Below are 16,744 nucleotides of genomic sequence, written 5' to 3' on the forward strand. Positions count from 1 at the left end.
GCTTGGAGGCTTCAACGCTGTTGGCCTAGGGAGAAGCCAGCCTGCGACCCAGCCCTGGTGATGGCGTGCTGTGCAAGAACATCTCAGGTACGGCCACCACCCAGAAGCCTCCTGCTAATGGTGCGGAAAATACACCCATGGCGCTAGCAAGATTGAGCGCTTGCAACAGTGTGATCTCGTCTTAATGTGTGGAGTCACCCACTTTTGGTAGGTGTTGACAACCCCGTTTAGACGCCGGCTATGACGGCAGGCCCCGTTTTGGGATATTTTCACAAAATACCACTAAAAACTAGCGACATTGTTCTGACGTCAAGAGGAAAAATGCCCCCCCCCTGAAACAGCACCAGTCCTGGTCCTTCCTTCCATCTCGTGGGCTTCCCGTCGCTCCTTTTCTTGGCAAAACCTTGATCTCCTCAGGGCTCAACGAGGGAAGGGACAAACGACACATCGTATCGTCACCTCCTTTCCTGGAGTATTAGAGGTCCTAATTATTTTCTTTTTTTATGTCGCCTTTCTTTTGTTGACACTTGCGGAACACGCTCCATTTCTCTCCCTGACCACCATATATTGTCTTCAATTGGAGCGCGTCGGCACTGCGTCCGACACACGTCAGCCAAGCATGAGCCAAGACCGGCATGCGCATCTGCCACGGCGCATCGCCAACGCGCACCACGCGTCGAGCCCCGTTTCGTTTCTGAATCCGACGACTCGCTACGTCAAGGTCCCAGCAATGAAGCCGTACAAGACGCCGGCCGGCGCCGATGTCGACATCCCAGGTGACAACATTGCCCAGGAACAGCAGAAACAACAACAGCAACAGCAACAACCACCGTCCACGCTGGCCCCGCAAGCCACACAGCATCAAAACCACGTTCATGGCGCGTACCAGGTCTGGCGCAGTCGTGACAACCGCAAGGGTCGCCATGCCATTGTGCTCACCAACGATTTTTTCCGCCATCGGCACCTCAGCCTCCATGGAGGTCAGTCTCCTGAAGGAGGGAAGGGCGAGACGAAGGGCACGACGGGTTCCGGCGCTGTCCCGCGCAGCACCAACTCATGGCGCGGCATCGCCCATATCTTGTGGAAGATGCTCGTTCGCTACCCGGTCTGGGACGTGTCGTACGACGTGGCCATCATTTTCACGATCGGGTCAGTTGTGTGGGTGATCAACTCGTTCTTCGTGTGGCTGCCGCTGGCGGCACCCTGGACCGAATTTGCGGGCGAGGAGACCACGGGCGGTGGAATAACGGCCGTGATCGGCGCAAGCATCTTTGAAGTGGGTGCTGTGCTGGGCCTCCTCGAGGCCGTCAACGAGAACCGCGCCGACTGCTTTGGGTGGGCGCTCGAGGAGGCCCTGGAGAGCGGCTTCCTGTCGCTGCAGCCGAGCCCGGACGACTGCAAACACGCGCATGTCGAGCGGACGCGACTCTTTTCCCGGCGGCGCAATGGACGCCGTCGCGGAAAGGACAAGGGCGTTGGTCATGGTGGCGCAAAAGACGGTGTCCCAGAAAGCAGCGTGGGTGGGAAAACAATCACAGAGGTCCCCGACGATGGCAATGTGAACACCAGCAGCAGCGACCTGGGCAATGCCAATACGAGCTCAGACACCGGCAGCGACGACACCCGCATTCACCCCCAGCGGCGTCGGTGGACCTGGTGCCCGTCGTGGACCGAGCTGCGCACCGTGTACACTCGCGAAATGGGCTTCTGGGCCTGTCTCATCCAGCTCTTTGGCGCCACCGTGTTCTGGATCTCCGGGTTCACGGGTCTGCCGCCGGTTGCCGACCGCCTGTCGACGGCCGGCACCAATGGCGCCTTCTGGGCGCCGCAAGTCATTGGCGGCACGGGCTTCATCGTGTCGAGCTGGCTCTTCATGCTGGAGACACAGAGAAAGTGGTACCTGCCGGCACCGCATCTGCTGGGCTGGCACATTGGCTTGTGGAACATGATTGGCGCCATTGGCTTCACGCTCTGCGGTGCGCTGGGCTTTGGCGCGGCGACGAGCGCGGCTGTGACGTACGCGTCGACTCTGTCGACGTTTATCGGCTCATGGGCTTTCTTAGTAAGTAATGCGAACTGTATCACGTTTTAATGTGACTGCTCCACGACTGGTTTCTAACACACACAGATCGGCAGCATTATCCAGTGGTACGAGAGTCTCGACAAGCATCCGATCCAGATTCAGGACTCTTTGCCCAACCATGTGCCACCATAAAGCCATACCTTGGGTTTCACATGCATAGTCTTTTGAAGGGTCTTGGCCGGCTTGCCCTGCGTGTGTTTCAAAGTTTGGACGGTGTCTTTGGTTTACTTTCGCGTCGTCGAGACCTTCTTTGTTTTTGGTCAAAAGTTATCAAGCAGCGATAAAGCGTCTGTAGTAGTTCACCGAACATGTATTTCGTTCTATCCCATAGTCATGGCCCAAGGCCGGCGCCATTGATTTGCATTTTATTATTTATCCCATGCTCGATCTTGGATTCACCATATACACGTTGGATACTATAGTCAGCGCTTCTTTTACTATCTATTTCACTTAACCTCCTTCGCCAGGCGGAGTACAGTACATTGTGAAATTCATCAGCGTCTCGCCCTGTCTTCTCTCCGTCAGGCTGCATAAAATACTTGCAACCATACACTCAGCGGCTCCTACATCTTGCCGTCCTGTGCTGCCTTTTCACCACCACCAGACCGCCTGTACGACTACTTGTACCTAAATGTCCTTTCATCTCAGGTCAATTTGTGCGCTCGTGTAGATGTAGGCAGTCTGCATGACCTGGCGAAGCCATGCCGTTAGAGTGAGGCTTCGTAAGCAGTCGTCCGCATTTCGTCGACTTTGAAACTCTGCTAGCTTCCTTCCCTTTGATGTAGTCGCAGTTCAAAGTTCCTGCCTCTCCTACTGCGCGCATCCTAACACTTTCCTTTTTTGTATGGGAAAACGGGCATTCGCCCCGCAAGGCAGGAGCGATGCACAATTGGTCCTTCGTCCCTCCCTCAATGGCCACCAAAGGGCAGCGTACTTCCTTCTCTCGTGAGCGTTGTCGTTACATGTCATGTAATTCGTTACATGTCATGTAATCACACTAAATATACCTCTGCACAGGCTTAACTACACTGAGACAAGGAGACGCATAGCAGCCACTAGCACTACGTTCTGGTACCTTGAAACGGCCAGAAACGTGTCCCGCTCAGCTTGTCGATCCGCAACTTAGTCTTACGTCACATCAGGGCAGGCGCGCCTAGGCCAATTGCACCAACTGCGCCTTCTTCATTGGTGCACAACAACCATCAATTACAGGCAGGTGCATCCTCCGTAAAGTAGAGTCGCAGTTTCCTCAAGGGCCGTCGTCATCCCAGCCGAGCAGCTGATCCTCCTCAATCTGACGAAACAAGCCACTTCTCCTCCTTCCTTGCTGACGCCTCGCTCTTTCCTTTATTACCTGAAAACTCATCGTCTCCAACGCTCCTTCTTCTTTCCTCACCGTCTCTACACTACCACCACAACTTCCCATTATCCTCTTCTCACAATCTCTCATCCTAACTCCCCGCATATTCCAAAATGGAGCAAATTCAACAGCTGAAACGCCGCACAACAGACCTCCTCCAGTCACTTCCGGAGACGCTCTCGCCGACCAAGACCACGTTCGGCAATATCTTCTCGTCGTCCCAGTCCGCTGCCCCACAGGATGACTCCCTAAAGGGCACCTGGCAGCGCGTCGCCATTCCATCGCTGCCCCGCTCTTCGTCCTCTATCAATGTCATTGCCGGCACCGCTTACGTCTTTGGCGGCGAAAGCGTCAATGCGCGCAAGCCCGTCGACAACGTCATGCACGCACTGGTCCTGCCGACGGGCAGCGCTTCGGCCGACTACTATACCATCAAGGCGGCGCCGGCCAAGAAGCCGGCGGTACCCGAGGCGCCCAAGCTGACCATCTCGGAGCCGCCGCCGGAGTCGGACCCTGTCGCCATTGTCGAGCCGCAGTTGGTGACACCGGACAGCACAGTCAGCGGTGAGGAGGCGGAGACGGCGACCACAGCCACTGGCAGCGAGGGACAGGGGGAGGCGGCCGAGGCGATCGGCCTCGACAGCAAGGACGCCAAAGGCAAAGGCAGGGTCACCGAACAGGACTCGACGGGTGCCGTCGACGAGATCCCGCTGCCGGGCCCGGCGCTGGGCGATGTGCCGTCACCGCGTGTCGGGCACGCCACGGCCGTCATTGGCAACCGCATCTTCTTGTTTGGCGGCCGGGGCGGGCCGGACATGAAGCCGCTCGAGGAGCGTGGCCGCGTGTGGGTGTTTGACACCAAGACGCATACCTGGAGCTTCCTGGACCCGCTGGCCCCGTCGGCGCCGGTGCCGCTCCAGGCCGTGCCCGAGACGGGCCACGCAGCCACAGTGGCCACGACGGCGGCGGCGCCCTCGTCGGTCAACCGCCCCATCTTCCCCGAGGCCCGCAGCTACCACGCGGCGACGGCCTCTGATCTGCCGGCCAGCGCCGACGACCCGCTCTCGTCGTCCTTTGCCAAGCGCGGCCGTGTCAGCAGCTGGAAGGAGTGGGTCGAGGGTGACATGGCCGAGGTGGGCACGCCGCAGCGGCCCATTGTGGGCAACATTGCCGCGCGCGCCCGCGACGCCGACAGCGACGGCTATGGCACGTTCATTGTGCACGGCGGCTGCCTGGCGAGCGGTGGCCGCACCAACGACCTGTGGGCCTTTGACGTGCGCACGCGTGTGTGGCAGGCGCTGCCGTCGGCGCCTGGCCTGCCCCGCGGCGGCACGTCCATCTGCATCAGCCGCAACCGGCTGTACCGCTTTGGCGGCTTCAACGGGTCGACCGAGGAGGGCGGGCGCCTTGACTTTTTGCAGCTGGAGCTGAACACGCTGACGGACACGAGCGTCGACAACGCCGACGTCACCCTGGCTGCCAAGGGCGCCTGGCAGAGCATTGTCGCCGAGACCAGCCCCGTCGTGTCCAACACGGCGTCGGTCGCTGCCGACTCGGCCGCGGCCGAAGAGGCGACGGCCGGGCGTGACAGCGATGCTGCGCCGCTGGTTTCGGGCGCCACCTGGCCCGGCGACCGCTCCGTCTCGAGCCTCGAGACCATCTCTGCGGGCGGCGGCTGGGAGTACCTGGTGCTGGCACTGGGTGAGCGCACGCCGAGCGGCACGGGCCACGAGGCTGCCGGCACGTTTTGGCGCGACGTCTGGGCCTTCCAGGTGCCCTCGGACAACTTTAGCGCGGCCAGCGTGTCCAATGCCGTGCGCTACGTGCTGCCGCGGCGGCTGTTTGGCGGCGCCTCGGGCGCCGGCGAGGGCCGCTGGTCGCGCGTGGTGACGGCGCCCTACGACGCGGATGACGACACGGCGGGCGAGGGTCCAGAGTTTGGCCCGGAGGCGCGCGGCTGGATCGCGAGCTCGCGGATTGGCGAGCTGGAGGAGAACGGCATTGTCATCTTTGGCGGCCTGAACGAGAAGAACCAGCGGCTGGGCGATGCCTGGATTTTCCGTCTGGGTGCCGATACGCGCGAGTAACGATGACTTGGAATTTTTACTTTCATTATGATTTGGCGTGTTTTGCTCTGTTGGACCGATTTAGCTTGATTTCTATGACATCTTTTGGGTCGTAAATTGAATATGAACGTTCTACACAGATAGATTACGCAGTGATGGCATAAGATATAAGTTGCAATACATGATTTTTAGCATTTGGTTATATACAAGACAGCTCGCTACCTCTTGCCGCCCATCTCATCTGTCCTCGTGTCCTGTGACTGTTCGCTCACGCTGCCATTGCAGTAGCATCCATAAAAGTGTACCTCACACGCATGGCCAACTGCCATAGTCTGTATTCCGCAGTGCATATCCCCTATTTTCGGCCATCTTCTTCCCCTACAGGTCACTCCGGGTCGTCTCCGTGCCCCACGGCTTGCTTGTCAGCGACGTCAGGCCTGCGCTGTTCTCGCAGGTGTCGCGGCCGGACAGCGGGCCCGCCTTGGGTAAGGGCGTCTTGCCCGTCGTGTCGAGCGCCGACGCCTTGAGGCCGTCCAGCAGCGCCTTGACCGTCTCGGGCGTCAGGTCCTCGTAGTAGTCGTCGTTGATCTGGATCATCGGCGCGTTGACGCACGCGCCCAGGCACTCCACCTCGATGAACGTAAACAGGCCGTCCGCCGTCGTGTGGCCTGCCGTGATGCCCAGGTGCTCTGTGATCGCCTTGACCACAGCGTCGCTGCCGCAGCCGCCGAGCTGGCAGGGAGTCTATAAGAAAGTCAGCTTGTGGCCTTATTCGCATCTCCTCTTCTTCTGTCCTCGCTCGCTTCGCTCACTCGCATCTCCTCTTCTTCTGTCCTCGCTCGCTTCGCTCACTCGCATCTCCTCTTCTTCTGTCCTCGCTCGCTTCGCTCACTCGCTTATCCTTTTTTCTTTCCTCGCTCGCTTCGCTCACTCGTTTCTCTCGTTGGCGCTGACTTACCGTCGTGCATGCCTGGACAAAGAACTTGCCCACCGGCGTCCGGTTGTACATTGTGTAAAACGACGCCACCTCGTAGACGCGCATGGGCGGCATCTCCAGCAGACGCGCCACCTCGTTCATGACGCTGATGCTCGTGAAGCCGTGCTGCCGCTGGCCGACATCGAGCAGCGGCATGACCGCGGCCTTCTTGTACTGGGGCGGGTAGCGCTTGAGGATCTCTGCAATGACCTGCTCGTTTTCGGCCGAGAACTTGAACGGCAGGTCGGGGTTGTTGTCGGGGGTGTGGCGGTGCTGACAAACGTTAGTATACCAACAAGGCAAGGAATCGAAACAGGAGAAGCCTCCTAAATGTAGACTCACCACCATGAGGGTATCACTGGCCCTCCGGGCAGAGGCGGAGAGGGCACGGATCTGCATGGGCTTTGCGGCGGTGGCGGCAGCAGCCGCCAGGGCCGGGTGGGGAGCGACGGTGCCGCATGCGGAGCGGACGGCGCGTCGCAGGGCGGTCGAGGAGATACGCTTGGCGGCCATTGGAGCGGTGGTGTGTAAAGTCGGAGAGAGGGTATATAACTGGTGGTCGTTGAGGGTCGTTGAAACGTTTTGGAAAAAGGCTCAAGCGAACGAGAGACGCCAGGGGCCGAGGAATTGAAGTCGCACGTTTGGGGCCGACTGCCAAAACAAGACAATTGGATCCGTCGTCGGATACCGAGTGGACCTATGGTGCGCGCTTGTGGTCGTGGGGATATGGAATTCTACCAGCGCTCCAGGTCGTGAGCCTCGTCTCTCGATTTTCCCATTCGACTACGGTTTGGAAGCGGCCGGGACACTAGCTTTGCTTTGTCGGGCCCTTGCCAGATCAAATTGGGAGACTGTGATTGGTTGAATTATGGCCTTCAACAGTGCTTAGTAATATTCTCTTACGAGGTGGTATATGCAACTATAGCTATATAATATGCATATATAGGGGCTATGCGAAGACTGCGGCGATGTTGACGGCGAAGGTCTATGCACTCATTTGGAAGAGAGAAAAGCATGTGGCAGCCTTATTTCCGTAATTGATATGTCTGCTGGCCGTTTTCCGACAGAATCCAATTCACAGTACCCAAATCCGGTCACATTCGGTGGCATCTGAGAATCACCGTCACCGTCTGTCTCGAGAGTACGCTTTTGATGTGCAAATCTGGAGGTTCGATTTAAACAAAGGTATAATAGGTAGGCTTTGCAAATAACTTGGGGTTTAAAACGTTTTTTGCAGGTTTTCCTTGCATTTTTTGTTTCATATTTAGCAAACTTGTTTTCGCCTCGGAGATAGAAGTTAAGAAAACTAATGGCAGAACAAAAAAGTGGCATATACTCTGGGACTCTCGTTTGGCAACCGTATATTCGTTTTGTTCTCTCTCACACTTACGTCTTGCATCTGGTACTTAGGTTGATATAACCGATACCAACAACGGCGGGTGGCGGCACAGCGAGGAGCGTGCCAAAGACGGGCGTTTTGGGTAAATGGAGCGGGCATTGGATATATGAGAAATGCCCTCCAACGGGTGACGTTCCGGTGCTGCAGAAGAGGCGCCAGCTCCGTGTCCAAGCACGGAGCGTAGTTTGCAGATCCTGGGAGGCAACGGTCAGGATTTGATTGTTGTGCTTCGCGCTTGTCATTCTTTTATTTGACTTTATCCTCGGCGCTCCATTGACCAACGTCGGCCAGCAGGGCATTTGTCGGCAAAACTGGTTTTCTGAATACCCAGAGACCGGTACAAGATAAGACAATAAGTAGAGGGCAGAGTTGCCAAGTGTGGTGTGGCTTTGCATATGCCGCTGCCTGGTTCTGCGAATTGTCAAACAACCAACAATCGTGTGCTTCTCACTAATCAGGATCGGGGCCACTGAATCGATCCAGCGAATACAGTTTACCAAAATATCAACTATGAAACTTCAACGAGAAAATAGAATTATGTAGAGAAGATGTAGGAGCTCCGGAAGACAACAAACGAGGCGGTTGACCATAGAGGTGCATGGCTAGTTGATTCAAAGCGCCAAAAGCCGGCAGACACAACGGAAATACGACATATCGCAATGCGCACAATCTTCTGGTCTACGGGCTTTCTGTGTTCCGTATTTCTGAACTAAACACATTATGGACGGGCCATCTGTCCATTTGTGAGGAAAAGGAAGAAAGAATTCAAACGACAGTATTTGTCTTTCCCTGTCCAGCATTCCTGAAATCAAAAGAACATCTTTTTTTTGTCCATTTTAATGTCCGCAACAGTCCGCGCTCTAATAAACTTTCCTGACAATATATGTCGTATTTCTACACCTCTTATTTGCCTCTCGGACCTCTTGGTCGAGCCGTCTTTATCAAAAGTAAAGTCTAGCCTCCCATTATGTCTAACCACATCTCATATCTCTCTGACTGTCCGAGTATCCCTCTCTCCCCCTCTCCAAGACCCGCCCAAAGCATCCACCCTTCTTCCGCCCTGCATGTCGTGTTAGTGGTGCGCTCCGAGCGCCTTGAAGGAGGTGTCCATACACCTTTTCGTCATGCCCGGTTCCCCCCCCTCATCATTGTCTCCCTCACTTCAACGACTATATATGAGCTCGCTGTCATGCCGTTTGCCCCTTTGCCTCCTGGCTGGGCCTCTTTTTGTATTCCTTTTTGGTCTTGTTCCTGCGTCTTTGCTTCCCCTACTCTCTCGCTTGTGTTTTATTCCTTTTGCCTGTTATTGATTTCTCACGTTTGTCGCGTTTTTGCAAATTAAAAGCAGCGTTGTTGGTTGTGTCGTTTGCATCCTCTTTGCCTCTCCCACGTTTCTTTTAATTACTCGTCTGTTTTGCCTGCCTTCCTTCTCGCTCTCCTTGCCGATTCAGTTTCTACTCACGCAAGATCTCCAACAGCGTCGCTTGGAAGCGGCTGGTCCAAGGCTATGTCATGATACCCATCTCCCGTCTCTGTAATATACCCCTGACGCGCCTCGACTCGACGTCAATACATATAAACGCCGGCGACATTTCTTCTTATTTTTGGTTTCCACTACAGATCTGGCATCTGTAGACCCGTCTCTCATTTTCAGCGGCAGTCTTTCTTTACCATTGTCACCGTGCCTTTTTGCTCTTCACACTTTTTCGAGTCACTCCTTTCAGCATGTACACGGCGTCTCTCCTCGCGGCCGCGGCCGCGGCCGTTCTCCCCAACCTGCTTGTCTCCGCCACCGCGCCGCCCAGCTATCCCGGATTCACCCTCATCTGGAACGACACGTTTGCCGGCGCGGCAGGCACACCGCCCAATGCCAACAACTGGAGAACCGTTACCGGCTACCTCAACCAGAACAGCGAGGCCGAGGTCTACTCGAGCAGCACCAAGAACCTCCAGTTGAGTGGCAGCGGCTCCCTTCAGATTGTGCCCCTCAAGGACCCCCAGTCGTCCGGGCCGGGCAGCGGCTGGACCTCGGGCCGCGTCGAGTCCGCCAGCGGCTGGCTGCCCGCGGCTGGCCAAAAGACACGGGTCGAAGGCCGCATCCGCATGGGCGACGGGCCCGCCGGGACCAAGCAGGGCATCTGGCCCGCCTTTTGGCTGCTGGGTGAGGCCATCCGCATGGGCACAAACTGGCCGCAGTGCGGCGAGCTCGACATTCTGGAGCTGCGCAACGGCGTGGCCATGGGCTTTGGCACAGCCCACTGCGGCACCACGGCCAACGGCGGCGTGTGCAACGAGCCCTCGGGCCGCGGCGCGACCGTCGCCGTCCCCGACCCGGCGGCGTTTCACACGTGGACGATGACGTGGGACCGCACGAGCAGCGACTACAAGGCGCAGACCATCCAGTGGGCGCTGGACCAGACGGTCTTCTTTACCCTCGCGGGGGCGCAGCTCGACGAGGCGACGTGGCGGACGCTGGCGGCGAGTGGCTTCAACATTGTCATGAACGTGGCCGTGGGCGGCGATTTTCCCGGTGCGCCCAACAGCGCGACCCAAGGCGGCACCGCCAGCCAAATGGAGGTGCAGTACGTGGCCGTCTATGCGACAAATTGATGGACTGACCAAAGGTCGTCTCATGTCTTCCTTTTTTTGCTTATTCTGTCTGTGGAAATACGTGAATATCCATTTTTTAGGGTGTGTGAAATCACAACTGTTGACCCCTAATGTTTCGTTTCGTTTCTTTTTTTCTTTTTTTCTTTTTTCTTTTTTTCTTTTCTTTCTTTTCGCTTCTCTTGAATACTATACTGCACATTGTTCTCACAAATACACTACACCGCAACAATTTGTTTGCACCGCATGGATTCGCCTGTTTCTTTTATTTCAGTTCACGACGGACTCACTTGGGTGAAAGTCACGATTTAAGTGGTTGGATATTTCATTATTTCATCGTCATTACTGACACTCGACCTTCGTCAAGAATGCAACATTTCAACTCCAAGTTCCTCAGTCAAATCCGAGCCGAACAATCAAAACAAATGCGAGAAGGGGTATCATGGCGGATGCAATATGGCCCAAGTCCAGCATAAAAGGTGAGCAATGACGCTTTACGTTCGTTTCATCTTTCTTTTCTTTGGTTCTTTTGGTTTCCAACTCCCTCCTCACTTGCACCAGCATCAGCCATCTTCATCTTCAATCAACAGCATCAACATCATCAACACGACATTCATGAGCAAAATAAAATTGCATGTTTTTTTAGTCTTCTTCCGCCAGGGCTTGCTTCTTCAAAAGACGAAACGTCGGACAGTCTTTTTTGTTGCTCTCTCTTTCTTCTCTCTCTTTCTCTTCCCTCTCCCCATACTACACTTTCCACTTTCGTTTCTCTTGGCCTCCCCTCTTCTCCTTTTTCTTGTTTCCCCCAATCGTGATATTCCGTTTGTTGGACCCGAGAAAAATTTAAAAAAGTTGTTCGGTGCGTCGTGTACTTTTCGTTTCGCGTTCGTTCAGAGAATCAAATAAAAAAAAGAGAGGGTGGAAAAAAAACCGTTGACGCCGTTGAAAATCGCAGGATCATGTCGAAAAGAAAAAGGATATTATGCCAATACCGAAAACGAGACGATGTCAAAAGAGACATAAAAAGGGCGAGAAAGTGGAGAAACGTGCGAAATCCCGACAAAAAGGGCGTGGCAAAACAAAAGCAAAGAACGAGGTATTGGGGTTGTCTTTGAAAAAAAAGACGGCGAAACGATCACAAGCAGCGCACAAAAGGAGTCGAAACCCCCAACAGAAACAGACAGCCCTTAGGCGAGCGAGAATCGACAAAACGAATTCGGCGACAACAGGAAGTGCGACGCAGCACATGGTTTTTTTGTTGTTCATGTACGACGCCTCCAACGGCGTACGGCAATCAAAGGACTTCCGCTGCGCTTGCGTTGAATGTCATCGCTGTTGCCAGGCGCCGAATTCCTCTCCATCAAAACTGCTTGTTCAGATATTGCCGCCTAAGCAACAGGGGCAATGGGCGCGACGGGGGCAGGGGCCGCAACGTTGTTGGCATCAACCGGGATCTGGGCGATCGGCACATCGGCGGTGCTGGGGATGTCGGTAGTGGTGTTGTTGGCCTGGTTCTTCTGCGGGCAGTCACGCGAGATGTGACCAGCCTCGCCGCACTGGTAGCAGGTCTTGCCGGCAGTGTTGAGGGGGCCCCCGTTAGGGGCAGTGCAGTCACGCGAGATGTGGCCCAACTTGCCGCAGGCGTAGCACTTCATGGCCTGAGCCTGGCAGTCGCGGGCGAAATGGTTAGGTCCGCCGCACTTGTAGCACGTGGCAGGGCGCGGGCCACCGGACACGAAGCCTCCGCGGCCGTAGCCGCCGTAGCCGCCACGGGGAATCATAGGCACGCCGCGGCCAACGCCGGCAGCGTTGGGAGCCTGGCAAGCACGGGCCAGATGGCCGGGCTGGCCGCAGTTGTAGCAGCGGCCGCCGGTGGAGGCGCCAGTCAGGCGCAAGGTCGGGCAGTCCGCCTGCACATGGCCGAGGCCCTGGCAGTGGTAGCACTGCTTGGCATCGGTGGTGCGGGGCAGGGGGCAGCCGTTGGACTCGTGGCCGGGCTGCTTGCCTGTAAAGGAACGTAATGTCAACAATTGCTTTTGTAACGGCGCAAACGCGAAATAGTACTTCGCTTTTTGGATTTATCCACTTACAGTTGTAGCAAAGACGCTCGGCGGACGAGCAAACCTCGGCGTAGTGGCCGACGTTGCCGCACTTGTAGCAGGCACGACGAGAGAGAGAAGACATGATGTATGTGGGTGTGAGAGGTCTGAATTTTCATGTTAGTGGCTATTTGAAATAAAAGGACGAGGCGAACCAATGTTCTCCGTCAGAACCCAGAGAGTCCCGTCCCTGTGATCCAGGCTTGTGGAGGTGTGCAATGTAAAGGGCAGTGTTAAAATTTGAAGAGGTGCAGAGCAGTGACGTGCGAACCCGATCAACAGCCCGAACTTCGTTGTGTGGATTAAGTTGTCCCGATCAGCACAACTCGTCGCACACGGCCTGCCTTGTCCACCCACGACTTTCAGGATGCATGAGGCGCATGAGCCTGTGCGACATCGCCTCGCGCTGCAATTCTCTGCCGCTGCTCTACCAACTGCCATTGTGGCATTGAGAGAAGACCGAAGTCGGACGCGTCTTGAAAATGTGAAGCGAGAGGGCGCTCTAAGCACAAGAGTCTCCGATACAACGGGGTGAGAGCCATATGGGATGAAGTGGAAGGACCTCGGTAGAGCGCGTTCACAGGGAGGCGGGAAGGCAGTGCATGGTGGGAGCACAGAGCAAGAGGAATGGATGCAAGACGTGCAGAATGCGGCTGGAACCCCAGTCCAAAGTCCCGATAGATTGGTTGGCTGCATCCTTGTGGCAGACAACGTGGCGCGACATCGTAGTGGCGATGACCAAAACGACGACACGGTGGTGCCAAGTCCAGTGCATTTGCTGACGCAGTCGAAGATAGAGACAGTGGTGAATCGCATACGTTGTTTGTGACTGTGAGTGCGCGTCTGTAATCCCAGGCAGTTGAGGCTCAAGTCAAAGCTTGTCGGTACCGAAGCGGCCGCGTTCCCAAGCGGGCGTGAGACGGGCGAGGAAGCCACGCCGGCATGGTCACACGGTCGGAGAATAGGCGTTGAGTGCGAGGCTGTCGACTGTGCGTCGCGACGAGGATACGCAGCTCCAGATTCGGGAGGCGAAATATGACGCGCTCCAGGCCAACAGCTGTCGCAGGGAAGACGACGGTGATGTGGTGGGCGCAGAAGTGGTGCGAGGTGGATCGAGAGAGGAGCGACGGCGAGAGTATATGCAGTGACGGGAGGAGAGAAGAGACTCAAGGACGAGAGAGGAGGGGAATATGGAGAGATCGGAGAGATCGGAGATGGACGGAGAACAAAGGATCAAAAGGAACCAAAGGAACAGGACAACAAACTGAGAAGAGGGCGCGACAAACCTGAAGACAAAATACCCTGCAAAAAACGATCCCTTCCAAAAACTTCGGCTTCTTCGTCAACTTCTTCCGACAGCAACACCGACAACAACCCAGATAAGGATGTAATGTATGGTGAAGAGCAAAATGATTGAGATGTGGATATCGAGAAAAAGAGAGAGGAAGAGAGGGAAAGGGGAGGAAGAGGTAGGAAAGGGAAAGAGGAGGGGGAAAAGGCAGGAAGGGATATAAAAAAATAAAAACGACACTAAAACAGCAGTTTAAAAAAAATGAATAAAAAATTATGGGAAGGAGGCGACGAGCGACTAAGACGACAGGTTTTGGGCCTTTTTGTGGGGATGGCCACCGCCTATGGAAGGAGGCGACCACTGGTATGGCGGCGGCAGGCGAATAGGAAAGAGCTGGTAAGTCTCGACTACGGAGCAAAAGGTGAGGAGCGGAAGGGGCGAGACGTGAAAGGCGGGCAGAGGTGCGCCAGTGGCAGGGGAGAATCCAGGACGAGGGAAGAACCCACCAACACAAAAGTGGGAGGCGCAACTGGGAGGAGTGCTCAATTTGAGATACCCAGCGGGTACCGCGGCCTCGCGAAATATTGGCGCTAAGTTCAGCGCACAGTCGAGGTACCGTGCGGGTCACGATTGTGCGGTTGCCATCGTCCGTCGCCCATCGCCCATCGCCCTTGCCTTAAACACCTAGTCTGACCAGCCCTGACCATTGGGGCCAATGGGCTTTGTGGCAAAGCGGCGCCGGTGCGGAAAGGACAGGCCCCCAAAGCTGGGATGCACTTGCCTCGACTATCGTGTAGCCGAGGGACTCACAACGGGCAAGTACTGATCCAAGCCGAGAGACCTGCACTTTCCCTTTTCATGCGCTCGGTGCGTCGTGCGTGTCTTGCCCACTGTGTCTTTGCAACTGGACTGCAACGCACCTGCCATCTTTGTCCTTCGTGCCTGGCCGATGGTCTCTTGTGCCTCTTCAGTACTTTTTCATGGAGAAGTTCTGCCCCCTTTTTGATCTCTTCAACCAAACAATTCCCAACATGCACCTCTCATCGCCTCTGCGTGCGCCCGCCCAAGCCCCCTTTCGCCGCTACACTCGGAGTAGCTTGGCAGCCGACTTGGTCTAGTGCGCTGTGATGTTGCGGTGGAAAGCCCAAAGGAGGCCAAAAGACATATCATGCAAGGGAAACAGAACACGAAAGACGAGAAAGCAACATGGGGGTGTCTCTTGTCTCTCGTCAGGCGCCGCGCCTCTCTTCCCCCTCATCAGCCCACACACCACCCATGCTCCGAGAGAACGTTGGTTGACAGAACACTCCATCGACTGTGGGACGAACCGGCAAAGGGGATTCGCTGAGCTTTGTGGTAAAGTTGAGACGGAATACATCCCAGTGGGTCGGAGCGCGCGTGGGCTCTTTTTTTTGGTTTGTTTTTTAACCAGGGGCGTCTGCGCCGTCACCGGTCTACTGTTTTATTGGGGCTAGTCTGGAGGTGTGGCCAGGCCCTGTCAGGCCTTCACAGTATGTTTGAAGGCGGCAGGTGGAAGGGACAGGGGAGAGGATACAAATAAAAGCACTGACTGAAAGCAGAGTTGCAGAACATCGTTGGGTTGCAAGCGCGAAAGTTCAGCACACACACTCACACGGCATAGCTCTCCGACATTGTGATATACAAAAACAGCCACCAAGTGAATCAGTTGATCGAAAGGAGCTGACCATCGTACCAGCACACAACAAGCTCTTTCTAGTTCTTTCAAATCAGCCCCCGCCGCTTCTCAGGACAGCCAAATATGGCCACGGTTATTGGTCTGCTTCGTGTATCGAAACGCTTCACCATGACAGAAGAAGCGGTATTGGCCCGCTTTGGGCTAACGAACTCAATGCGTGTCCCCCCTTCCCACGGCACGTTTCTGCTCACCGCCGAAAAAAGCCAATAGGACGAAAGTGCAAGAAAAGAGGATCGTCACCGAACGAGTGTTTGACGATGCATTCAATAGGGTCGCAGGGCAGCACCTTTGTTTACTCCACACCTGCTGGTTTTGGCCCTAGTCCCGATCTCTTGTCGAGTCTTGTCTCCCCACCACTCTTAGCAGACGAACGGAATATGGGAATATATCGATTTGATGGTACCGAGACGGTTCTAAGCACCAGCACGAGTTGAACAAAGCATTCTATTCGATTCTGCAATAAAACGTGCCGCGCCGGTTCGACAGTACCAGATGAGGCAGATTTGAGTATCGTGGCTCTCAAAGTGAGAGTCTACGCTGCAGTAAGCCATGAGTGTCCTATTTTGGTCCGTTAACAGAAGCAGTGCTATCAGCTTCGGGCAGCTCTCGTTTATACGTTTGCTTCCTGGCACCAGACGCCGATGTAGGCGATGTCAGTTTTCACTTTTTCTTTAAGAAATGAGGGGAGGGCAACCGGTCTCTCGACAACCAGCCGACCGTTCCAATGGGAGAAAGAGACTGAAACTCGCCGGTGCGCCGCGGATCACATAGCCAAACACTGATTTCTCTTATTCTTCGGTTGGCTTGGGTAGTCTGTCTTCAATCAAGGAAAGATGCAGACATCCGGTGGCAGCAAATATCCGCTTTTGACCTTGTGCACGAAGATGTGTGAAGAGATCGAAGCCGTCAATACCTTACCTCTGGAACAAATACATCAAAAATAAGGAACGGTGATGTATTTCGATCGCATGCTACAAGTGGTAGGCAATCCCCGGTGCCGGTGCATTGTTCATTTCAAAGGACAGCGAGAGGGATATAAACTATTCGTCTTCACTTATTGGGACCCAAATCGTGGCCAACTTTGTCAAAACGCCATGTGCTAACCACTCTATGCTGTGTCAAACAGGTATAAAAATCAAACCCAAA

General features: G+C 55.3%; 5 protein-coding genes across 5 annotated transcripts; 3 read left to right on the top strand and 2 right to left on the bottom strand.

Annotated features, from left to right (window-relative positions):
- Positions 1-619: 619 nt before the first annotated feature.
- On the top strand, positions 620-2,215 carry SPBR_08391 (uncharacterized protein; the record flags this gene model as incomplete). Its single annotated transcript, XM_040766629.1, has 2 exons — positions 620-2,062; positions 2,129-2,215. 2 exons carry the CDS (start codon positions 620-622, stop codon positions 2,213-2,215), a joined length of 1,530 nt encoding a protein of 509 aa, XP_040614885.1.
- Positions 2,216-3,556: 1,341 nt separating this feature from the next.
- Positions 3,557-5,530, top strand: SPBR_08272 (kelch repeat protein; the record flags this gene model as incomplete). The annotated part of the gene is made up of 1 exon (XM_040766510.1): positions 3,557-5,530. One exon carries the CDS (start codon positions 3,557-3,559, stop codon positions 5,528-5,530), a length of 1,974 nt encoding a protein of 657 aa, XP_040614886.1.
- Positions 5,531-5,887: 357 nt separating this feature from the next.
- SPBR_08548 (NADH dehydrogenase (ubiquinone) flavoprotein 2) lies at positions 5,888-6,998 on the bottom strand (the record flags this gene model as incomplete). The annotated part of the gene is made up of 3 exons (XM_040766786.1): positions 5,888-6,241; positions 6,468-6,758; positions 6,828-6,998. 3 exons carry the CDS (start codon positions 6,996-6,998, stop codon positions 5,888-5,890), a joined length of 816 nt encoding a protein of 271 aa, XP_040614887.1.
- Positions 6,999-9,609: 2,611 nt separating this feature from the next.
- SPBR_08619 (endo-1,3(4)-beta-glucanase) lies at positions 9,610-10,494 on the top strand (the record flags this gene model as incomplete). The annotated part of the gene is made up of 1 exon (XM_040766857.1): positions 9,610-10,494. The coding sequence occupies one exon, from the start codon at positions 9,610-9,612 to the stop codon at positions 10,492-10,494; it is 885 nt and encodes a 294-aa protein (XP_040614888.1).
- A 1,385-nt stretch (positions 10,495-11,879) lies between these two features.
- Positions 11,880-12,675, bottom strand: SPBR_08654 (cellular nucleic acid-binding protein; the record flags this gene model as incomplete). The annotated part of the gene is made up of 2 exons (XM_040766892.1): positions 11,880-12,496; positions 12,582-12,675. The coding sequence occupies 2 exons, from the start codon at positions 12,673-12,675 to the stop codon at positions 11,880-11,882; spliced, it is 711 nt and encodes a 236-aa protein (XP_040614889.1).
- Between the last annotated feature and the right edge of the window lie 4,069 nt (positions 12,676-16,744).

Source organism: Sporothrix brasiliensis, assembly GCF_000820605.1.
Source record: "Sporothrix brasiliensis 5110 chromosome Unknown Cont22, whole genome shotgun sequence".
NCBI lineage: Eukaryota > Fungi > Ascomycota > Sordariomycetes > Ophiostomatales > Ophiostomataceae > Sporothrix > Sporothrix brasiliensis.